The following is a 21,537-nucleotide window of genomic DNA, read 5'->3' on the forward strand; positions in this document are numbered from 1 at the left end:
GATTTTAAATGTGGAGAGAAAAACCGGAGGACCCGGAGAAAAATCCACGCGACCACGGGGAGATCACGCAAACTCCAACTACACAGCAGGCGTCAGGGCCGAGATAGAACCCACGACCTCCTGTATACCAGGCGAGGTAGTTAACATCTCACCACGGAGAGAGACACGCCATCTCCAAATATACAGCAGGCGTTAGGGCGGCGATCGAACCCACGACCTCCTGTATACCAGGCGAGGTAGTTAACATCTCGCCACCCCTACGTATCCTGACTTTTGGACCGCCCTGTGTGCGTATACCTAAGTATTTTTCATAAAAAGCAAGAGCAAATTTTAATAATGCTATTGCCTGTCAATTCCAAAGGAGATGGAAGAACCCATGCAGAGAAAATAATAATACTAATCTCATTTATTCCGCAACGCCCCCACCTACCCGCGTCTTCCCCACAGCGCTCGCCGCCTGACAATCGAGCGGAGTGGTCCCCTCCATGGTATTTCACATTCAAACCACTGACCGCTCACTCACTTTAAATTTCGATTTAAAGCTTCTTTCGTGACTGCAGGGATTCATCTTCTTGGTTCTTTCGGTAAAGTCACGTAGAAGGGAAGTAATAAAATAATTAATATAAAACATAATAAAATTATTCTCACGACGTTTCTGCCACAACGCAAGCAGCCGTCCTCAGGTGAAGAACAGGGCTGTCGGAAAGACGCTGTCTTTCGCTGTCTCATTTGACCCGTGAATGCGTGAACCCCCAATTACCCCCAATTCGCCTTTGCGAAGGTTTCTCTACATCACTCCGAACGGGCATTTCTCCTCCTCTTCGCAATCTTAAAATAAAATAATTCTCACGACGTTTCGGTCACAACGCAAGCAGCCGTCCTCAGGTGAAGAACACATTCAGACTTTGTCTTCTCGACAGACCTGTTCTTCACCTGAGGACGGCTGCTTGCGTTGTGGCCGAAACGTCGTGAGAATTGTATTTTATTATGGTTTATTTTTATTATTTTATTATTTCCATTCTACGTGACTTCACCGAAAAAACCAAGAAGAGGAATTACTGCAGTCACAAAAGCTTTAAATCGAAAGTCATTACTATTGTTGTTGTGCGCCGCAACGCAAGATTTCGAAAACGCGCGTAACTTTGTTTTAGAATTTCGTCAACGCTGCCGGCGAGGGAAGTGAACCTGTCACACCGTGCGTGTTCACTCCCCCCCCCCCCCCCCGTAGGTACAGGCGGAGATCAAGAAGACCTGGGTGCGCTGGAACCTTAACCTGGACTTCCGCAGGAAAGTGCGCAGCGGCAGCAACAGCTACAGCTACGGGCTGACCGTCTCGCAGGCCACGCACAGTGTGAGCACCAACGTGCCCAACCGGGCCCTCCTACAGCCTCAGGTGGGCACGCGCGCTGCCCACAAGCGTACGGCCAGACTATTGACGACATCGGGATACGCATTCTCAACGTGACAAGTTTTCCCGAGTTTGAGTGCAGCAATCAAAACCTCGCACACTGCCGCACCGCTGAAAATTTGAACCCAGCGGCCTATCCCCCCCTACCCCTCCCTCCTCCTAAAAATAGGAACCACAGTGGAGTCTCGCCCGGTCATGAATAAATATGCCTGTCAAGTCCGCACGACCCACACCGATCTCTTTGTTGAACCCGTCCCACCACCAAGAGAGCCTGCCTCTCTATGCCCGCCCCCCAAAAAAATCTCCTGCGCAGCGGCTTGCGACCGACGTCCGATTTGGACGCTTTAAGAGAGATTAAATTCAGAACCTTATTTTATCGCGTGCTGCGTTCAATAGATCTCCGCAGGGTTCAATTCACTTTTGTAACCGGACGCAGGACGTCCGTTGCTATTTGTTTCGTCTCTTACAATGAAAATCATTGAAAATCATAAATTATTAGGGGGCATTTCGATTTGAAGCTTTCGTGACTGCAGGGATTCATCTTCTTGGTTCTTTTGGTAAAGTCGTAACAATCCACTCGGCACCCGCCCATGAAACAAGATTTAATCGCTACATTTCCTCGGTTGACCTCGTTCCATCCCTTGGCTTCTGCTCCATGATTAATATTATTATCGATAATCGGCCACTACGTACCTTCTGGCCGTGATGTGCTCTGCCCGAGCCACGCTTCTTTGCGCGCTTTTCACCTTGTTGTTTTTTGCTACGCAACCTCGGATGAGCACAGAGGGCTACGTACGGTGCGAAGGAAGTTCAACATACGTGCATGCGCAGTATTCGTTATTAATGACCGTGTTTCTGAACCTGCTGGAGAAGAAATAGCAAGTGGCACACACTGATTTACAAAATCAACAAAGTGCCTACTGGCAAATGTGTGACCCACTAAGCCATCCAGACAGCTACTACCCCTCTTAAATGCGTGGTCCACTAAGCCATCCAGCCAGCTACTACCGCTCTGAAATATTCCAGTCTGCGAGACACGTTATGTAAGCTTTCTAGTGCTGAATAAGTGGCAGAAGGGGCTCACTCCCAGGCTACATGCAGCACTTTGTGCCCGTGCGCTCAACGATTCCGCCGAGACCCTGCGTCTGAAGACAAAACTCCCGCGTGAGTTGGGTGGTCTCGGCCCGGCCACCGCTGCCATCGCTCCAAAAAAAGTCAAATGCCTCCTCTTTGTTATCCGCACCCTTGGGGAGGGAAGCTGTCGCTGCTGCCGCCGCCTCCGCCACAGAGTGATGGCCCGCGCACCGGACTTGCAAATCCAGCGGTCGGGGCGGGAGGGGTGGGATTTGGTCTCCTGGCGCAGCAGTTTTCCAAAAAGTTTCTTAAATCCCAGCCTGCCCGTGTAGCTATCCACGCAGCGGTATAATGGGCACACTGCTGTTTAGTCTATGACCGGCTGGTCATGTGTGTGCAGTGGGGGGGGGGGGGGGGGGGGGGGGGGGTAAAGTGTGGGTGCTCCTAGCGCTTTCAGAGACGTCTGACCAGCGTCGAAATAGGAGGCTGAAATCTCCCCCTTTCCCCTCTGCAGGTTCTCCCTCTCTCGAGCAATTGCAGGGCTGCGCCTTTACCCATTTTCACGTCTTAGTCCTCGGTGGGGGAGGGGGGGGGGTCATTTTGCAGCTCGGTACCGAGCAATCGACCTGCTTGGCTGCATGCAGCCTTCTGGTTATGTGAAATAGGCCCCCCATTTCTGTTGAGCAGCGAGTGTTTCGAAATACGATGGTCCGAGCAATGGAATGCGTGGGGTGGATTATTACGATGGATTTATTACAATGGTTTATTACAATGGTGGATTGTTACAATGGAGGCGGGATCATGGGAGGGCGACGGCGGCTTGGGTAGGCCGGCCTTCATCCAACAGTGGATTTAGCGTGGCCATTGGTGGGATACTGTTGTTTGGACGTTGGCTCGCGCTCTTGAAGAGAGCATTCATCCGTTGCCTGTGAACGTGCTCGTTGCACATCTGAGGTCAATTGAAATAGAATGCCACAATATTGAAATAAAAAAAAAAAGCACGGTTGTTTTTTTGTTACATATTCTTTAGCTGAAGATGCAGCGGTATCGAGCACTTCACATTTAGCCTCGTCTATTTATATATCTTTTTTAAAACATCAGCCCGTGTCTGAAAATTATTTTCGTCTGGGCCCGAGACAGTTTCTGCCAATTTTTATTTTCAGCTTCGTCGAGTTAAATAAAATATTCAACAGATAAACCCCCAGGGGTGGGATGGTGGGGGGGCATCATTATAAAATTCACTCCTTCACAATCCTCTGGCACACTCAAAACATTGTATCGGAAGACACCCACTTGGGCTTTTCCTATTTACCGTATTCTCCTGATTATAAGATGCTCCGGAAAATAACACACACACACCGCCCCTCCCACAGGCCTACTCGTACTATTACGGTAATTGCAACCCGCAGTAGTGACCGGGGGCTGCCGCTGGATTCGAACCACGGAACTGTGCAGCAGCAGCAGCAAGCGGCGGGCGCTCTACCCGCTGGGGCCACTGCGTCGCACCACCCTCTTGTCACGGATTGTCAAATTCAACTTTTTGTGCAATTTGCGCAGGCAGTCATTTCATTTGCGCGTCACATTTACCGAGTTTCCAGTCCGGCACACGTCAAGTGTCCGTCTCGACCTTCCGCGCCGCCAGAGGCCGACCGTCAACCGAATCGGGACCGGGGCCGCGTGGCCGATGGGGCCACCCGATGCCACGAATGGCGCCGTCAAAGGTTCGGCGGCACTGCGAGCGGTGCGGCCACGGAATCCCAAACCGTCGGCCGCATCGTAAACACTCCGCCGCCGTCGCCGCCGTCTTCGCCCCTTTAGAGGAGGGACAGACGAGATCCCACTCGGCTTCTGAACAGACAACTGAGTGGATAATATCCGTGTGGCTGGGGACCAAGGGCATAGTCCAGGGTTGGTTAACATGCAGGCCCGGAGCTGCGCGCGGTATCTTGAAGGTCCCGCTTTGTCGCAGTATCTATCAAGGACCCACCGTCTCGTATTCACCACCGGTGCATTGCGGCTCTTGAAAAATTGAGCTCGGAAAAAAAACAGTGGCTCTTCTTGCTATTTTACCTGCCAGCCCCTGCTACAAAGGCAGATGAACGCGCGCGTGCAGAACTGTTTGTCGCGCCGTACGAAAGCCATCCGTGCCAATCGGAGCTACCGTTATGCGCACGAGGTCAGATTCGTGAACACCCATAGCAAACAAAACCATTACGCCGCCGTGCAGAGCTAACGCCAGCACGGGGGTGCGAGCGGTTAAGTGGTCGGGGCGGATACGCGGCGGTCGTACACTTGACGCGTCGTGCGAGCGTTGAACGTGACCCCCTCTCCTCCACTTTGGCGCCAGCTACCGTCGAGTGGCGGTTGCGTCGCGTCGCGTCGCTGTGGTTTTCTGCGGTGAGTAACGACGTCTTTGAAAATAACGGCGCTGCCGCTACGCCTCTCGAAATAAAGTTAACGCGCGTGCGTGTGCGTGCGTGTGTCCGTGTGTGTGCTTGTGTCCGTGTGCGTGCTTGTGTCCGTGTGCGTGTGCGTGCGTGTGTCCGTGTGCCCGGCCTTTCAGCCGGCGGGATCGAGAAACGGAGCCAATCACTGCGCCCACTTCTCGTCGGCGAACGGCAACTACCGCAACCTGCCGGGATTCGTGCGCAACGGCTCCCTGTCGGAGAATACCCACCCGCCCTCCATCCCCGAGGAGGAGGAGGAGGAGGACGGGGAGCAGAACGACGCGGAGGAGATGGAGGAGCCGGAGGTGCCGATCGTCATCGTTGAGGAGCAGGACTCCGACTCCCGCATCGTCGCGCAGGAGGAGACGGAGACGGTCATGTAAAGAGGGGGGGACCTGGGCGAGAGGCCGATTGGTTCGCGAAAGCTTTGGTGGGGGGGGGTCATCGCGAAGTGCGGAGTCTTTACGTTTGTGCCGGATCCGTGCAAATATTATGTGCGGGGTTTTTATTTCACGTTTATGTTTCCTTTGTCGGTTATTGACCCCCTTTCCCGTTCCCACGACGTCCATGTACACGTCATCGGTTTTTCTTTCGATTCCGTTCCGATGGCGTACGTACACGGAACGTTATTATAACGGAATCGGAAAAAAAACTACGATTAAAATAACTTTATCGGCACCGACGCTCCCACAAGGCCATGCGGGGAGGGCGTGTGGCACAGTTTGGCACCAGCTATCATAGAGTGTGGTCGTGTGGCTACAGTTCTCTGCGGTGAGGACGATGTCTTTTGAAAGCAACGTCGCTACGCCTCAAAATAAAATTCACGCCGACCCACTCGCGTGTTCCGAGATTCGGCGGTGAACGGGACACCTACCCTGTAACTTGCAGACGTCTCGGAACGGGAAAGGGTTCAAATGTGTGCCTCGCTCGTGTTGAGGACTCGGTCTAAACCAGGCCCTTTCATCTCCTCTGTAATGTGTTCAAAATCTGAATATTTATCCTGGAGAAATCCGATGAGCTATGAAGGTCTTTCTCACAGATGTCCAATTCAGCCACCACACTGCAGGTCACAACAACACATTCACTCACTCACTCACCCACCCACTCACTCACCCACCCACTCACCCTCTCGCTCACCACACTGCAGGTCACAACAACACATTCACTCACTCACCCACCCACTCACCCCCTCGCTCACCACACTGCAGGTCACAACAACACATTCACTCACTCACCCACCCACTCACCCCCTCGCTCACCACACTGCAGGTCACAACAACACATTCACTCACTCACCCACCCACTCACCCCCTCGTTCACCACACTGCAGGTCACAACAACACATTTACTCACTCACCCACCCACTCACTCGCCCACCCACTCACCCTCTCGCTCACCACACTGCAGGTCACAACAACACATTCACCCACTCACTCACCCACCCACTCACTCGCCCACCCACTCACCCCCTCGCTCACCACACTGCAGGTCACAACAACACATTCACTCACCCACTCACTCACCCACCCACTCACTCACCCACCCACTCACCCCCTCGCTCACCACACTGCAGGTCACAACAACAATCCCACTTACCCACCCACCCACTCACCCACCCACTCACCCCGCGCTCACCACACTGCAGGTCACAACAACACATTCACTCACCCACTCACTCACTCACTCACCCACCCACTCACTCGCCCACCCACTCACCCCCTCGCTCACCACACTGCAGGTCACAACAACACATTCACTCACCCACTCACTCGCCCACCCACTCACCCCCTCGCTCACCACACTGCAGGTCACAACAACACATTCACTCACCCACTCACCCACCCACCCACTCACTCACCCACCCACTCACCCCCTCGCTCACCACACTGCAGGTCACAACAACACATTCACTCACCCACTCACTCACTCACCCACCCACTCACTCGCCCACCCACTCACCCTCTCGCTCACCACACTGCAGGTCACAACAACACATTCACTCACCCACTCACTCACCCACTCACTCGCCCACCCACTCACCCTCTCGCTCACCACACTGCAGGTCACAACAACACATTCACTCACCCACTCACTCGCCCACCCACTCACCCCCTCGCTCACCACACTGCAGGTCACAACAACACATTCACTCACCCACTCACCCACCCACTCACTCGCCCACCCACTCACCCCCTCGCTCACCACACTGCAGGTCACAACAACACATTCACTCACCCACTCACCCATCCACTCACTCACCCACCCACTCACCCCCACGCTCACCACACTCCTCTTCCTGCCGCGTCTCTCCGCTGTGGAATTCCCCTCGCCATCTCCTCACCTCCCTCGAGTTCGTACAACGCTTGCTCAACAAACAAGTAAATAAAACACGTCATCCCATCTCTGCTGCATCCAGAGCAGTGCAGTTGGTCGCTGGACGCTTGGCGTTTTCGGACCTTTGTTCTTCTTGACGGCGGGCATCCTTTACCGTTCCGCGTCTCGTAATCCGGAGGGATTTACAGCTACACTTAGACTGTGATATCACCACGAGGGACTACGCCGTGCGTGTAGGGCGCATCCCTGTGAAGGACACCCTATTGTCCCCTATTGCACGACGAATGAACGCCATCGCAGCGACTCCCCACCGGAACGACGGCTTCGTTCACCGAAGTAACTCGACTGGCAATGGCGGTGAACAGGTTGCAGTCTCTGTGACGAAACATTTGTTGTTGTTGTTGTTGTTGCGGATAACGTGCAGAGGCTCTGCCGCGAGCTGAACCCGTTACACATTCCTGTGGAGGGAGCTGGTAGGAACGTCGGGTTGCTCGGTCAATGGCCAGGGTCAACGGCGGCGTGGTGTATTCCGCAAATATGCCCGACTGTGAGGGCGGGCACAAGCCGGCGTGAGTAGGTTAAACGTTGAGTTTTATAAGGGCACCACGGGGTGACCAGCCCCTCCCCTCCCCACCCAGCCCCACCCCTCCCAGTCCCACCCTCCCCACCCTCCCCTCCCCTCCCCACCCAGCCCCTCCCTGCACGACGGACGGACGGACACAATAATCTCCTGTGGGCTGGTGGAGGGAGGGGGAGGGATGGAGGGGGGGGATAGAGGAATGGAGGGAGGGAGGGGGCGGGAGAGATAGAGGGAGGGAGGCAGGGGGGAAGGGAGGGAGGGGGGAGGGATGGAACGAGAGAGGGAGGGAGGGACTCGTTCGCCGTGAATTTTCTGCAAATGGATTTTATTTTGCGCGTGTTTCTGCAACCTCGGCGATTTCGCTACAAAGTGACGTTGACAACGAAATGATTCGTAGCCTGAGCCGTCGAAGTCCTCTTTCGTCCAGCTGGTGATGTCATCGTCGTAATAACAATGATACTTATAAAAAAAACAAATGTAGCGCATGCCTCCGCTTGATTGAGTACGGTGTAAAAAAAGAAGTATCATACGCGTGTGTGTGTGAGGCTAATGTAGCTTTTGCCGTAATTTATAGTTTTGCACGCAAGTGAATGTCGGGCGTAATGATTCCAAGATTCATTTTTTTGCAAAGTAAAAATCGATTTGATGGGCCGTATCCGTCTTTGTGAAATATATGTGTACGCAATTATTTAATGATGCAGCTGAAAATATATTTTCGCGTAAATTAAATTAGGGAGAACACTTTGTCGGCATATTTAACTGTTCAATAAGCCACGCTCTCGATCGATTCCATAGTCGGCAAAGTCGTTTGATACGTTAAAGTGGGACATTCACGAGATATACTTTACCCGCTGTGGCTGATGGAATGCCCGCGTTGCCTTTTGTATTTATGACTATCATGAAGTTTGTATGTTGTTCTGTTTGTATAAACTTGTCCGTGAAGAATCACCGTGCTTGCGATGTCATTTCCCTCTCTACTTCTTCTTGTTCGCACGCTTGGCACCGCAAAGGAAAACGTCGAACGAATAAAAGTGCACGCAAGGAAGATTGCGAAGAGGAGGAGAAATGCCCGCTCGGAGTGATGTAGAGAAACCTTCGCAAAGGCGAATTGGGGGTAATTGGGGGTTCACGCATTCACGGGTCAAATGAGACAGCGAAAGACAGCGTCTTTCCGACAGCCCTGTTCTTCACCTGAGGACGGCTGCTTGCGTTGTGGCAGAAACGTCGTGAGAATTGTATTTTATTATGTTTCATTTTTATTATTTTATTATTTCCCTTCTACGTGACTTTACCGAAAGAATCGAGAAGATGAATCCCTGCAGTCACGAAAGCTTTAAATCTAAACCTTCTATTTTATTGCCAGAAGTGCGCGGACGTTTGTGGCAGGACGCTTCGCTTGAGTAACGACAGAGTAGCAAGCGAGGAATTCAAACCACGTCCCAAGTGACCGCGGGCCAGAGGAGATGGAGCCAAGAACTCGCTTCACGTGCAGTGTGCCGGGTGGGAATGTTACATAATTCTAGATTTGAAGCTTTCGTGACTGCAAGGATTCATACTCTTAGTTTTTTCGGTAAAGTCACGTTGGTAAAAAGAAAATAAATAATAATAATAATAACAAATTAAAAACTTTTATTTTTATTTCTATCATACTCTTAGGTTTTTTCGGTAAAGTCACGTAGGTAAAAAATGAAATTATAATTAATTTTTATTTTTATTAATTTTAATTTCATTTTTTACCTACGTGACTTTACCGAAAGAACTAAGAGTATGGGAATGTTACATCCCAGGATCGGGAGAGATGCCGGTGGATAGGGAAGCAGTAGAAAGACCAGGGCTGGTTTTATTTTTATATATCGAGATTTAATTTCTTTAATAACTTGCTTATTGAGTGTTTGTTGTCCTCCCCCCGCACCTCCGGTTCGCGCGGCTGGCTACGTACGGTGCGAAATAAGTTCAACGTACACACGATGGCATGAATTGTTTTAGGTTCTTAGATGTGTGTATATACTGCCAGCTCATGACGACATTTTCTTTATTTCACTTTCATATTTCTCATAATACATGGCAGTCCATTCTCTCGTCAGTCCACTGTGGAATTGAGACCTCCACGCACCCAATGAGGATTGTTTGACATACTTCACCACGCACACCGATCAGCGCAGGATAGTCTAGTGAAGGGTTGGGGGTTTTTTGGGATGTGGGACAACACGAATGCAGAACCCAGAAAGAACATCGGTCACCTTAAAAAAAGAGGTAAAACAACACAATGCCTCCTCCGAAACGAATTTTTGGAATGTCAGGTGAGGTAGCCTCCCCCTTCTCGGTGGCTAGGAGATGTTAACTACCTCGCCTGGTCTACAGGAGGTCATGGGTTCGATCGCGAGCCTGACGCCTGCTGATGTATATTTGGAGTTTGCGTGTCTCTCTCTCTCATCATCATCACGGTGGCTAGGAGATGTTAACTACCTCGCCTGGTCTACAGGAGGTCATGGGTTCGATCGCGACCCTGACGCCTGCTGCTGTATATTTGGAGTTTGCGTGTCTCTCTCTCTCATCATCACGGTGGCTAGGAGATGTTAACTACCTCGCCTGGTCTACAGGAGGCCATGGGTTCGATCGCGAGCCTGACGCCTGCTGCTGTATATTTGGAGTTTGTGTGTCTCTCTCTCTCATCATCATCACGGTGGCTGGGAGATGTTAACTACCTCGCCTGATGTACAGGAGGTCATGGGTTCGATCGCGAGCCTGACGCCTGCTGCTGTAGATTTGGAGTTTGCGTGTTCTCCCTATGGTCGCATGGGCCTTACCTGGTAAAAAAAAAAAATAGTTCTACCCCAGCCGCAGGCCCGCACTCTACAGCCCCAGTCAACAAACACATGTCAACAACAATAACAACAACAGCAACAACAACAACCACCACCACCACCAAAAACACGTTTCCTCGGGGAAACTGACAATCGCGTCATTTGCTCTTTGCGGGAGCCTTTTTACGCGTCGCGTCTCCCCGCGTCGCCTCTCCCTTCCTCGTCCTCCTCCTCCCGGCCTCCTCGGCACCGCCGCCGCCGCCGGCTCCGCGAGGCGCCTTCTCGGCCTCCCTCCTCCTCGTGCCGTCCCCGCCTGACGTGGCCGCCACCACCGCCTCCTCCTCCTCGGCACGACGGGACCGATCGCCTGGCAACTTCTTCCCCTGCTTCTCCGCGGCGTCTTTGGCACCGCGGTGGTGGTGGCGGCCGTCGCCTGTTCGCTCCGCGTCGTCCGTCGTGCGGTCGAGACCTTCCTTCTTCGTGTCGTCCTTCTTGCGATGGTGGTGGTGGTGTTGTTGTTGTTCGGAGGAGGAAGCCGCGGCGTTTTCGGCAATCGTGGCGATGTTTTGCCCTTCTCCCGACGCGTCCTCTTCGTCAGTTTTCACCGTGGCTCCTTCAAAAGAGGCGGTCCAAACGTCAATAAGTTGCTGCTGTTGCTGCTGCTGTGGCGTCTGATGCCCCAATTGAAGTTCGCAATTGATACCGAATGACGAGTATGGCACGGGGGAAATGTAACTTTCGATTTAAAGCTTTCGTGACTGCAGGGATTCATGTTCGTGGTGCTTTCGGTAAAGTCACGTAGAAGGGAAATAATAAAATGCTGTAATAAAAAGAAAACAATTAAATTATCACGACGTTTCGATTGCAGCACAAGCAATCATCGCCAGGTGTGGTTTTTGCACCTGATGATGATGATTGCTTGTGTTGCAATCGAAACGTCGTGAGAATTTAATTGTTGAATTTTTATTATTTTATTATTTCCCTTCTACGGGACTTTACCGAAAGAACCAAGAAAAATATAACTTGTGAACAAAAATGTTGTGGCTTGCCTCTCCAACACACAACCGGTGGTGCTGTACCAGTGACGAATTGGCCACGTTCTGTTTACGTGGCAATCCCTTACTATTTTTCGATTCAAAGCTTTGATGCTGTTAATCCTGCATAATGCACATGTATATGTAGTACTAATCACATTCCTGAATTTCCCATAAATATGCTAAATTCCTCTTGATATGCAAATTCCTTTGTCAAGGCGCCCAGCTTATATATATGCTCCAAGCTCGTGTGCTGTTTCATTCAGACTCTGTCGCCTCGACGGACCTGGTTTTCACCTGAGGACGGCTGCTTGCGTTGTGGCCGAAACGTCGTGAGAATAATTTTATTATGTTTAATTTTTATTATTTTATTACTTTCCTTCTACGTGACCGAAAGAACCAAGAAGATGAATCCCTTACTAGTTGTCTGTGTCGGATGGTGGCGGGTTTCAACGACACATTTATATATTTACGCGATCTAACCCCTCCCCCAAAAATAAACTATACTAGGGATCAAAGCTGTTGTGCATATTTGTTTCATGTGCATGTAACAAACACAAATATATTTCTCAATCTACAAGAAGCGGGCGGTAGGTGAGTCATTATGGGTTTTATTGTGGGTCGTCAGATCTTGCAGATGCAATTCCGGTAAGGTCCCTGTTTGTTGTTGAAACGTTCTGACCTGCCCATGCTGGGACATCTGTGGGAAAAAGAGCTTTATAGCTCATCGGATTCCTCCAGTGTTCTGATGCTGTGTGTGCCCTTCACCACAGCAGCACAGGCAGACGGATATAAGCTCTAACCTGGACAAAATGTGCCAATTGAGTTTAAATGTGTCGTTAAAACCCGCCACCACCCGGCACAGCCAATTAGTGAGCTTTGCCACGGCTTGTCACGTGTGCCGGGTGGTGGCGGGTGCAACGACACATTCATATTTACGTGATCTAACAACAAACAAAAACAACCGCGTATTGATAATATAATATTTGTCGCGAAAGCCTCACCGCGTGTTAAACCAATTGGGCGTTCGTCTCGCAGCAAAACCGGTTACGCTGAACGGCGAGCGAAATGTTGGCACGTACATTCTTTTTTTTTCTATTTGTATTATTTTTCCTACGTGACTTTACCGAAAAAAACCTAAGAGTACGTACATTCTGCATTCAGTAACAACGCTGGGCGTATTGAACTACGTGCGCTGGTAGACGTTTCCCTGAAGCCAACAAGGACATCTTGCATAGCGGTGCGTCACGAGTAGTGTCTGCGGAAGACTTAATTTTTTCCCATATTTCTCCACAGGGAATCTCCTCCGTTGCTGTGGAGAATTACTTATTGTTAATGAAAATTATTATTAAGGAAAATTATCATTAATGAAAATTATTATTAATGAAAATTATTATTAATGAATGAAAAAAACGGGCCAAGCGTTACCGCCCACGACGATGCAGCGTTTTGCATTGATAGGGGCTGCTCTCTTGAATGTCCTCGGCATCTCAACGTCTCGTTGAGTCGAAAAAGAACCAGCCTCACCTAAAATAGCTGGGTAACAGCAGTAGCTGGCTAAAGTAGAACCGTCATCCGCGTCACAAATTATAAAAACAATAACCTCAATCTGGATAGTACTGAACATGTAAGGTCCGCAGGAGGCCATGGGTTCGATCCCGACCCTGGCGCCTGCTGTATATTTGGAATTTGCGTGTCTCTCTCATAATCATCATCATCATCACAGTGGGTAGGAGATGTTAATTACCTCGCCTGGTATACAGGAGGTCGTGGGTTCGATCCCGACCCTGACGCCTGCTGTATATTTGGAATTTGCGTGTCTCTCATCATCATCACGGTGGCTAGGAGATGTTAACTACCTCGCCTGGTATACAGGAGGTCGTGGGTTCGATCCTGACCCTGACGCCTGGCCTGCTGTATATTTGGAGTTTGCGTGTCTCTCTCTCTCATCATCATCGCGGTTGATAGGAAATGTTAACTACCTCGCCTGGTCTACAGGAGGTCGTGAGTTCGATCCCCACCCTGACGCCTGCTGCTGTATATTTGTAGTTTTGCGAATCTCTCTCTCCCCGTGGTCGCGTGGCTTTAATCGTACGAACAAAAAACACACATGCTCAACATTTTCTTTGTTTTCGTAGGCCCATTCAGTCGTCGTCAGGTCGCCCCCCTTAGGCACAGTGCCCTGTGACCTGTGGGCCCTACGGGGTCACACGGCGCTGCCGTGACACGCCTCGCTGCGGCACAGCGGCGTTGTGCCGGGCGCTGCAAAGACTACGATGCGTCGAGCGCCGCAGGACGCGACCGGTTCCTTCGGCCGCTTTGGCTGCGCGGGAAATATCGACCCTGCGGCTACGTTCACTTTTAATTGATTTAACAAGAATTCACTATGTTACACGGTTTTTTTCTCCTGTGTAGTAAGTGTTATTTTCTAATTGCTTATGCCTCAAAAGTAGAGAAAATGGTCGTTATTCCCCACAAACTTTGCTTTTGTGACGTTGACTTTACGTGAAGGAATGACACAAATGCACGCGTTTTCTCATTGAAAATAGGTACATTTCAAAATATCACTGTCCTGGTCACAAAAGCAAAGTTTGTGGAGAATAACAGCCATTTTCTATACTTTTGAGGCATAAAGCAATTGGAAAATAACACTTACTACCCAGGAACAAAAAACATATATTTTTTCGTTACACAATGTACTACATTTTTTTAATTCCATTAGTTTTTTCACGTTCACGTCGATTCAGCGGTATAGAGGCGAAAGCTGCAGGCGCCCCCCGCAACTTCTTGACTCTGTCGGAAGGGGTCTCCGCGAGAGAAAGCCCCGGTTGGCACCTCGAAGAGGGTGTTTGGCCTACTCTTCCAGGCTGACCGCAAGCCTCGGAATGAGTTTGGAAGACTCACACTCTCTCCCCAACCAAACCAACACGCGTGATCCGCCCATCGACCCACTCGTTTGCGAACCCATTTATTCTAGATTTGAAGCTTTCGTGACTGCAATGATTCATATTCTTAGGTGTTTTCGGTAAAGTCACGTAGGTAAAACATTAAAATTAATAATTATTTTATTTTACTTTTATTAATTTTAATGTTTTACCTACGTGACTTTACCGAAAACACCTAAGAATAAGAACCCATTTATGTTGCTTTGCGGGATAGATAGAGGGGGGTGTGGGGATGATTTCGGGGGGTTATTGGCCGATTTATATCACAGGACATCTGTGACAAGAGAGCTTCATCGCTCTTCGGATTCCCCCAGGACAAAATAAATTTCCGGGATCTTGCCCGGCTCGTTTGAGAAACCTGCCCCACGGTTGGAAGCGCCGATGCCGAGGGATGGAACTGAAAGAGCCATCGATCAAAGATTCAGGAAAGTGGGCCCTGACCTGTGCGCTCTGGCCCACCGGAGGAGACTCCGCAAAGACACCATCGTTACTGTGTTTCACGACCCATTGCACGGCTGCTCAGATAAAGCCAATACAAAGGCCAAAAAAAATAAAAAATAAACTGAATGTATTTTACGTCTCCTTACGTGCGTGTGCCGAACTTCTTTCGCGCCGTACGTAGCCGACCGTTGCCAATCGGAGGTGTGCAGTGTGTGTACGTGCGTTGAACTTCTTTTACACCGTACGTAGCCAACTGTGCCAATCGGAGGTGTGCGGTGTGTGTACGTGCGTTGAACTTCTTTTACACCGTACGTAGCCAACTGTGCCAATCGGAGGTGTGCGGTGTGTGTACGTGCGTTGAACTTCTTTTACACCGTACATAACCAACTGTGCCAATCGGAGGTGTGCGGTGTGTGTACGTGTGTTGAACTTCTTTTACACCGTACATAACCAACCGTGCCAATCGGAGGTGTGCGGTGTGTGTACGTGCATTGAACTTCTTTTACACCGTACATAACCAACTGTGCCAATCGGAGGTGTGCGGTGTGTGTACGTGCGTTGAACTTCTTTTACGCCGTACATAGCCAACCGTGCCAATTGGGCTCCCTTACGGCACAGTTTCAATTTGCGTTGGGTGCTTTTCGGTCGGCGACCAGAACGTGGAGGGGTTGACGGTGCGCCCGCGGATCGGGATGAGAGTGTTTGGAGGCTCCGTCCGGCTCTAGGCAATCATCGTCTCTTCTTCCTCTGGGAGGGCAGGAAGCACGTGGCCTCCTCCGCGTGGTTGTACGCACGGCTGGCCAGAGATGGTCTGCAGAGGGGCAATCTCTGCAGGCGGGCAGAGTGCAAGGAGCGAGGCAGGGAAAAGAGCAAAGGGCAGGACAGACAAGAACAAAGGTCGTGTTTGCGTGAAGGATGAAACAAAGGATTTGGAGTCAATTCTAGATTTGAAGCTTTCGTGACTGCAAGGATTCATCTTCTTGGTTCTTTCGGTAAAGTCACGTAGAAGGGAAGTAATAAAATAATAATAATAAAACATAATAAAATAATTATTTTAAATAATTATTTAAAAAATAATTGTTTTATTATTTTACAAAAAGTATTTTAAAATAACTATTTTATTATTTTAAAATAATTATTTTATTATGTTTTATTTTTATTATTTTATTACTTCCCTTCTACGTGACTTTACCGAAAGAACCAAGAAGATGAAAGGATTTGGAGTCACACGGACGACGGCTGTCGCAATGACAAAGCACAAGAGAAAGTCACAACATTGGAGCAGCAGGAATCCCCGAGGGGTATTGCACAACAAAGGGAGCCTTATCCACAATCGGGTTTTTTTGTGGGTGAGATCGCGTGAATATATAAATGTGTCGTTAAACCCGCCACCATCTGACACGGCCAACTAGTAAGGGGTTGTCACGTAAACAGAACGTGGCCAATTCGTCACTAGTACAGCACTAGTGTGTATAGTGTAGTGTATAGTGTAGCCTTGTATAGTGTAGTGTACAGTGCAGTCGTGTATAGTGTAGTGTATATTAGTGTATAGTAGTGTTTAGTTTAGTGTATAGTAGTGTAGTGTATAGTAGTGTAGTGTATAGTGTAGTGTAGTGTATAGTGTATAGTAGTGTAGTGTAGTGTGTAGTGTATAGTGGTGTAGTGTATAGTGTCGTGTATAGTAGTGTATAGTAGTGTATAGTGTATAGTAGTGTATAGTGTCGTGTATAGTAGTGTAAAGTGTAGTATACTAGTACAGCACTAACCGTGTCGGAGAGCCAAGCCACAACATTTACAATCCGAGTTCGACGTTTCGCCAGTAATTACAACCAGCTTCATCAGGCGACAGCCAGATTAACGACGGGTGGTGGAGGGTTTTAACGACACATTTGTATATTTATGCGATCTACTTCCAAAAAAAAAACCTGAATCATGGATGACATTGTTCGCGAAATAAGCCTCCTCCGTGTGAGAAAGTGAGACAATTTGACGGCTGTGAACGAAGCGCTCGGTGCGAATCGATGGAACGCTGCAAAACGTGGGAGCAAGAGGCTTAATCGGTGTGTTTTTAGGCGCTTACATTGCCGCAGCGCTTAAAAGTACCTCGCATAATCGCATCATTCCGATGCCCCTACACACGTGTGCATGTGTGTGTCGAGCGCCTTTCGCACGGCGGCACGTATCCGACCGTGCTAATCGGAGCCTAGGGACACCCCCTCCCCCCCACCCCGCCCTGATGATGAGGTTATCAGCGACGTTATCAACTCGATGTGCGCCAATCGTCAATGTTGTAATTTGTCTCTTGCGCCCTGGAGGCTGTTTCTACATCGCGGCTTCATCTTGCTCTAATCGCATCGTCGTTGTTGTTGCTGCTGCTGCTGTTGTTGTTGTTATTTTATATCGGTGGTTCAAAAGCTGGAGGTGTTCGCCCTGGGGGTGCGAGATGCCCCCCTTTATTTTTTTTTCTTCTCGAAGGTAAATCATCGGGAACACAAATTGAGTGCCGTGCACGCGAGTTACAACTTCGCTTTGTTTCATCAACACCCGGCGTGGTTAGTAACGTTGTACAAACTTAAATAAGTTCACGACGGAGAACCAAAGGGGTTGCAAGGCTGCAGTGAAAGTTCAGAATCACCACTGTTCTGACACTTGGTGTTGAAAACAAATCTCGTGGTGATTGTCAAGAGGGGGCCCCCCCCCCCCAACTTGTAGCTGTGGCCACCACGGGGATGGCGACGGGGTGGGTGGGCGAGGGGGGCGGGGGGGCGCGGGGGGGGGGCAAGACACCCCCCCCGACCCCCCCTGATGACACAGGACAGTGGACATTCGGCAGCTAAGTCTGGATGTTTCGGGGGGGGCCTGCACATTTACACCGTTGCCGACCGCCCCGCCCCCCCACCGCCCCCCCACCGTCCCCCCACCGCCCCCCACCACCCCCCACCTCCCCCCCACCTCCCCCCCCACCGTCCCCACCACCGCCCCCCACCTCTCCCCACCGCCCCCCCCACCGCCCCCCACCTCTCCCCACCGCCCCCCCCCCACCGCCCCCCCCACCGCCCCCCTCACCGCCCCCCCCACCACCCCCCACCACCCCCCACCACCCCCCATCGCCCCTCCCACCGCCCCCCCCCACCACCTCCCACCGCCCCCCCCACCTCCCCCCCACCACCTCCCACCACCCCCCCACCTCCCCCCCCCCCACCACCTCCCCCCCACCTTACCGGGGGTCTCCGTGAGGGCGCTGAGAGGAGGCACCTTCTCCAGGTTGTTTGCGTATTTCTTCGCCGCCTGCCGCTGGTGGTAGCGCGCCTCGATCTCCTTCTTGGTGCGCGGGATGCGGCACTTGAAGATGCAGCACAGGGTGATGACTTGTGCACGGAGAGAGAGGGGGGGCGGGGGGACAAGGCGAACGTGGAGACGGAATCAGTAATCGGGATGTTTGGTTCGGATCGGCGGTGATTTTTTTACCGCAGCCAAAAGATAAAATATGTAAAAAAAAAAAAAGTACGGGGTGCTTTAGAAAATAAAAATATTTTCTTGGTTCTTTCGGTAAGGTCACGTCGAAGGGAAACAATAAAATAATAAAAATATAAAACAATAAAATTCTCACGACGTTTCGACTGCAACACAAGCAATCGTCATAAGGTGTGAAAATTACGGCAATAAATTTTTTTCAAATTTTCTTCTATCATAAAAAAAATGTTAAACAATCTATTTTATATGTTATGTTTCGGCTTGGGTCTAATTGTCCACGCTCAACTGACGTTGGCTGTAATTGGCCAAGGCTCCTTACGTTATGGCAAGCCTCGGGGCCACTTCCTGGAGTCGTGGAGTTCTTCCATTACTAGTACGGTACATTTCATTAAAGCGTGTTTTTAAAAAAAGTTTTTTTAAAAATATTACGTATTTAATATTCTTTTCACAAGCCACCTGCCCATCACAAATGATAAGCCCAACGGAAGCGGCTTCATCGCGATATGCAGCGCGGGGTGATAGATGGCTGCGCGATCGGATCAACGCATCAGATATTCGCGTCGAAATCGACGGCGACGATCTACGTCGGTTGTGGCTGGCGCATCCGTCTAATTTTGCACGACCAGGAGGGTGTCGTGATAAGGCGCAGTGTTATAACACTCGTCGTGCCTCGGGGCAAGAAGGGCTTCCCCTGGGTTCGACTCCTGACCAGGGCAAATTTTTCTGCGCCCTGCACCACGGACCCGTGTGTGACCCGAGTTCGATCCCTGCTCACGGCCACCGCCACCGCCAGCGGCTGTGTGACTGAGGCCTGGGGAACCGCCGAGGTCCGAGTCGGCCTCGAACGCAGCGGTGTGCAGATTGGGTTAGAAATGTCATCAGTGAGTGAGGGAATGAGTGAGAGAATGAGTGAGTGAGAGAATGAGTGAGTGAGAGAATGAGTGAGTGAGAGAATGAGTGAGTGTGAGAGTGAGTGATGGAGAGAGTGAGTGAGTGAGAGTGAGAGAGTGAGTAAGAGAGTGAGTGAGTGAGAGAGTGAGTGAGTGAGAGTGAGGGCGAGAATGAGTGAGAGAGTGAGTAAGAGAGTGAGTGAGTGAGGGAGAGAGTAAGAGAGTGAGTGAGTGAGTGAGGGAGAGAGTGAGAGAGTGAGTGAAGGAGAGAGTGAGAGTGAGTGAGTGAGTGAGAGAGTGAGTGAGTGAGTGAGAGAGTGAGTGAGTGAAGGAGAGAGTGAGAGTGAGTAAGAGAGTGAGTGAGTGGGGAGGGAGAGAGTGAGTGAGAGGGAGAGAATGAGTGAGTGAGTGAAAGGGAGAGAGTGAGTGAGAGAGTGAGTGAGAGTGAGTGAGAGGGAGAGAATGAGTGAGTGAGTGAGAGTGAGTGAGAGAATGAGTGAGTGAGAGGGAGAGAGTGAGTGAGTGAGAGGGAGAGAATGAGTGAGAGAGTGAGATAGTGAGTGAGTGAGTGTGAGGGAGAGAATGAGTGAGTGAGAGTGAGTGAGAGGGAGAGAATGAGTGAGTGAGAGTGAGTGAGAGGGAGAGAATGAGTGAGTGAGAGTGAGTGGGTGAGAGAGGCCACCACGTGGGACTTTAAACATCGGGGCCGCATCTTTTACCTTTTCACGCAACCAGAGGATATAAAAAAACCGGACCAATCTTACAAAATCCAAAACTTGCCACTATCTTTTCACAAAAACGGACACAGATGAAGGTATGTGTGGGGGTGTCAAAACTGCACGCACGCGCCCGCTGTTCAACGAAGAGTGGCTCAGAATGTATTGTTATTTGAAGTCTCCGCTGTCGTCAATCCTGACCCTCACTACCTCATCTCTCTCTCTCTCTTTTTGTACGATCAGTGGAAACAAGAAGATGCTCGGTGTAGTCGGCACTTTGCTTCGTTCATCATTTTAGTTTTTTTGTTTTTTTCTCAATGCTTTGCTTTATTCATAATCAACGTTTTTAGGTTTAGATCGCGTTATTTTTAAATGTGTCGTAACCCTCCACCACCCGACACGGCCAATCAGTAAAAAAATGTCACGTTGACAAAAGACAAATAGTTCACTGCTTTAGCCCACCGGTGTGTTGAAGCGTGAAACCACAACATTTGATAATTGTTTTTTAACGCTTCTATCTGGCAACAAAACTGACACCTTTTTTACAAGGAGGTGTCAGTTTTGTTGCCAGATAGAAGGGTAAAAAACCAATTATCATATTTTTTACTGGCAAATGAGGTTACAATGGTGTAAATGCTTACCACAAGATTTACAATTTAACGCGATCTAAACCCAAAAACGTTGATTATGAATAATATTGGTCGCGAAAGCCTGCCACTTGTTAAGCTTTGCTTTATGTGCCCCCCCCCCCCCCTGTTAAAATGAAAGATTTCACGAAAGATTTCAAGCTCTGCTCATTTTTCTTACCCCTTCCCTCTCTCTCTTTATTTTTTTACGATCAGTGGAAGCAAGAAGATGCTTGGTGTAGTCGGCACTTTGCTTCGTTCATTATTTCGTAATTTTTCTTTTAAATAATAACTTTGCTTTATGTAAACCCCCACCCCTCGCTCACTCGCTCGCTCACTCTCTCGCTCACTCGCTCACTCTCTCGCTCACTCTCTCGCTCACTCTCTCGCTCACTCTCTCGATCGATCTCTCGCTCACTCTCTCGCTCACTCTCTCGCTCTACCCCCTCTCCTCTCCCTACTCCATGTCTATGTTCCCCCTATGTTTTCTATGTACATATTTTTTTTAACTACGACAAGTGCTGCATCTGCACCCAGCCCTTCTCGCGCTCCTACGGCCTCCGACGGTAGCTCAAAGCTGCATGCAGAGCTCTCTTCCACCTCTTTCTCTCTCTCCCTGTAGCTCCTCTGAGCCGTGGGGCCCGAACACTTTTCGTCGGTACGAAGCGGGGATGATGAACGCCAGCGATTTGTTTTCTTGAATAATTTTTTTTTTATCGATTTGAAATCCGTACGATGGCAAAGGTCGTCGTGGTGGCTTATGT

At 50.1% G+C, this 21,537-nt stretch overlaps 2 protein-coding genes across 8 annotated transcripts in view; one reads left to right on the forward strand and one right to left on the reverse strand.

The window, feature by feature from the left end:
* The window catches only part of LOC133358187 (parathyroid hormone/parathyroid hormone-related peptide receptor-like), a 61,765-nt gene extending 55,202 nt beyond the window's left edge, over positions 1-6,563 (forward strand). For 2 of the 6 annotated variants that reach the window (XR_009757026.1, XR_009757027.1), the window contains 2 exons: positions 1,229-1,393; positions 5,046-5,182. Coding sequence is in view for 4 of the 6 variants with exons in the window: in XM_061576399.1 (XP_061432383.1) it covers positions 1,229-1,393; positions 5,046-5,312 (432 nt within the window). In the remaining 2 variants the exon portion in view is untranslated. Of the gene's footprint in view, positions 1-1,228; positions 1,394-5,045 lie in introns of all 6 variants that reach the window. The other 4 variants (XM_061576399.1, XM_061576400.1, XM_061576401.1 and 1 more) reach the window with 4 other exon arrangements.
* Positions 6,564-9,642: 3,079 nt separating this feature from the next.
* TMIE (transmembrane inner ear) overlaps positions 9,643-21,537 on the reverse strand; it is a 49,297-nt gene continuing 37,402 nt past the window's right edge. Inside the window, exons 3-4 of one of the 2 annotated variants that reach the window (XM_061576554.1) lie at positions 18,289-18,435; positions 9,643-11,260 (exon numbers count right to left, since the gene is read on the reverse strand). In XM_061576554.1, the coding sequence (XP_061432538.1) occupies positions 10,806-11,260; positions 18,289-18,435 (602 nt within the window). In that variant the 3' untranslated portion in view covers positions 9,643-10,805. Of the gene's footprint in view, positions 11,261-11,683; positions 15,896-18,288; positions 18,436-21,537 lie in introns of those variants that run through there. The other variant, XM_061576555.1, reaches the window with a different exon arrangement.

The sequence above is a fragment of the Lethenteron reissneri genome, chromosome 61 (assembly GCF_015708825.2).
Source record: "Lethenteron reissneri isolate LAM-NWPU_2019-01 chromosome 61, ASM1570882v1, whole genome shotgun sequence".
Taxonomy (NCBI): Eukaryota; Metazoa; Chordata; class Hyperoartia; order Petromyzontiformes; family Petromyzontidae; genus Lethenteron; species Lethenteron reissneri.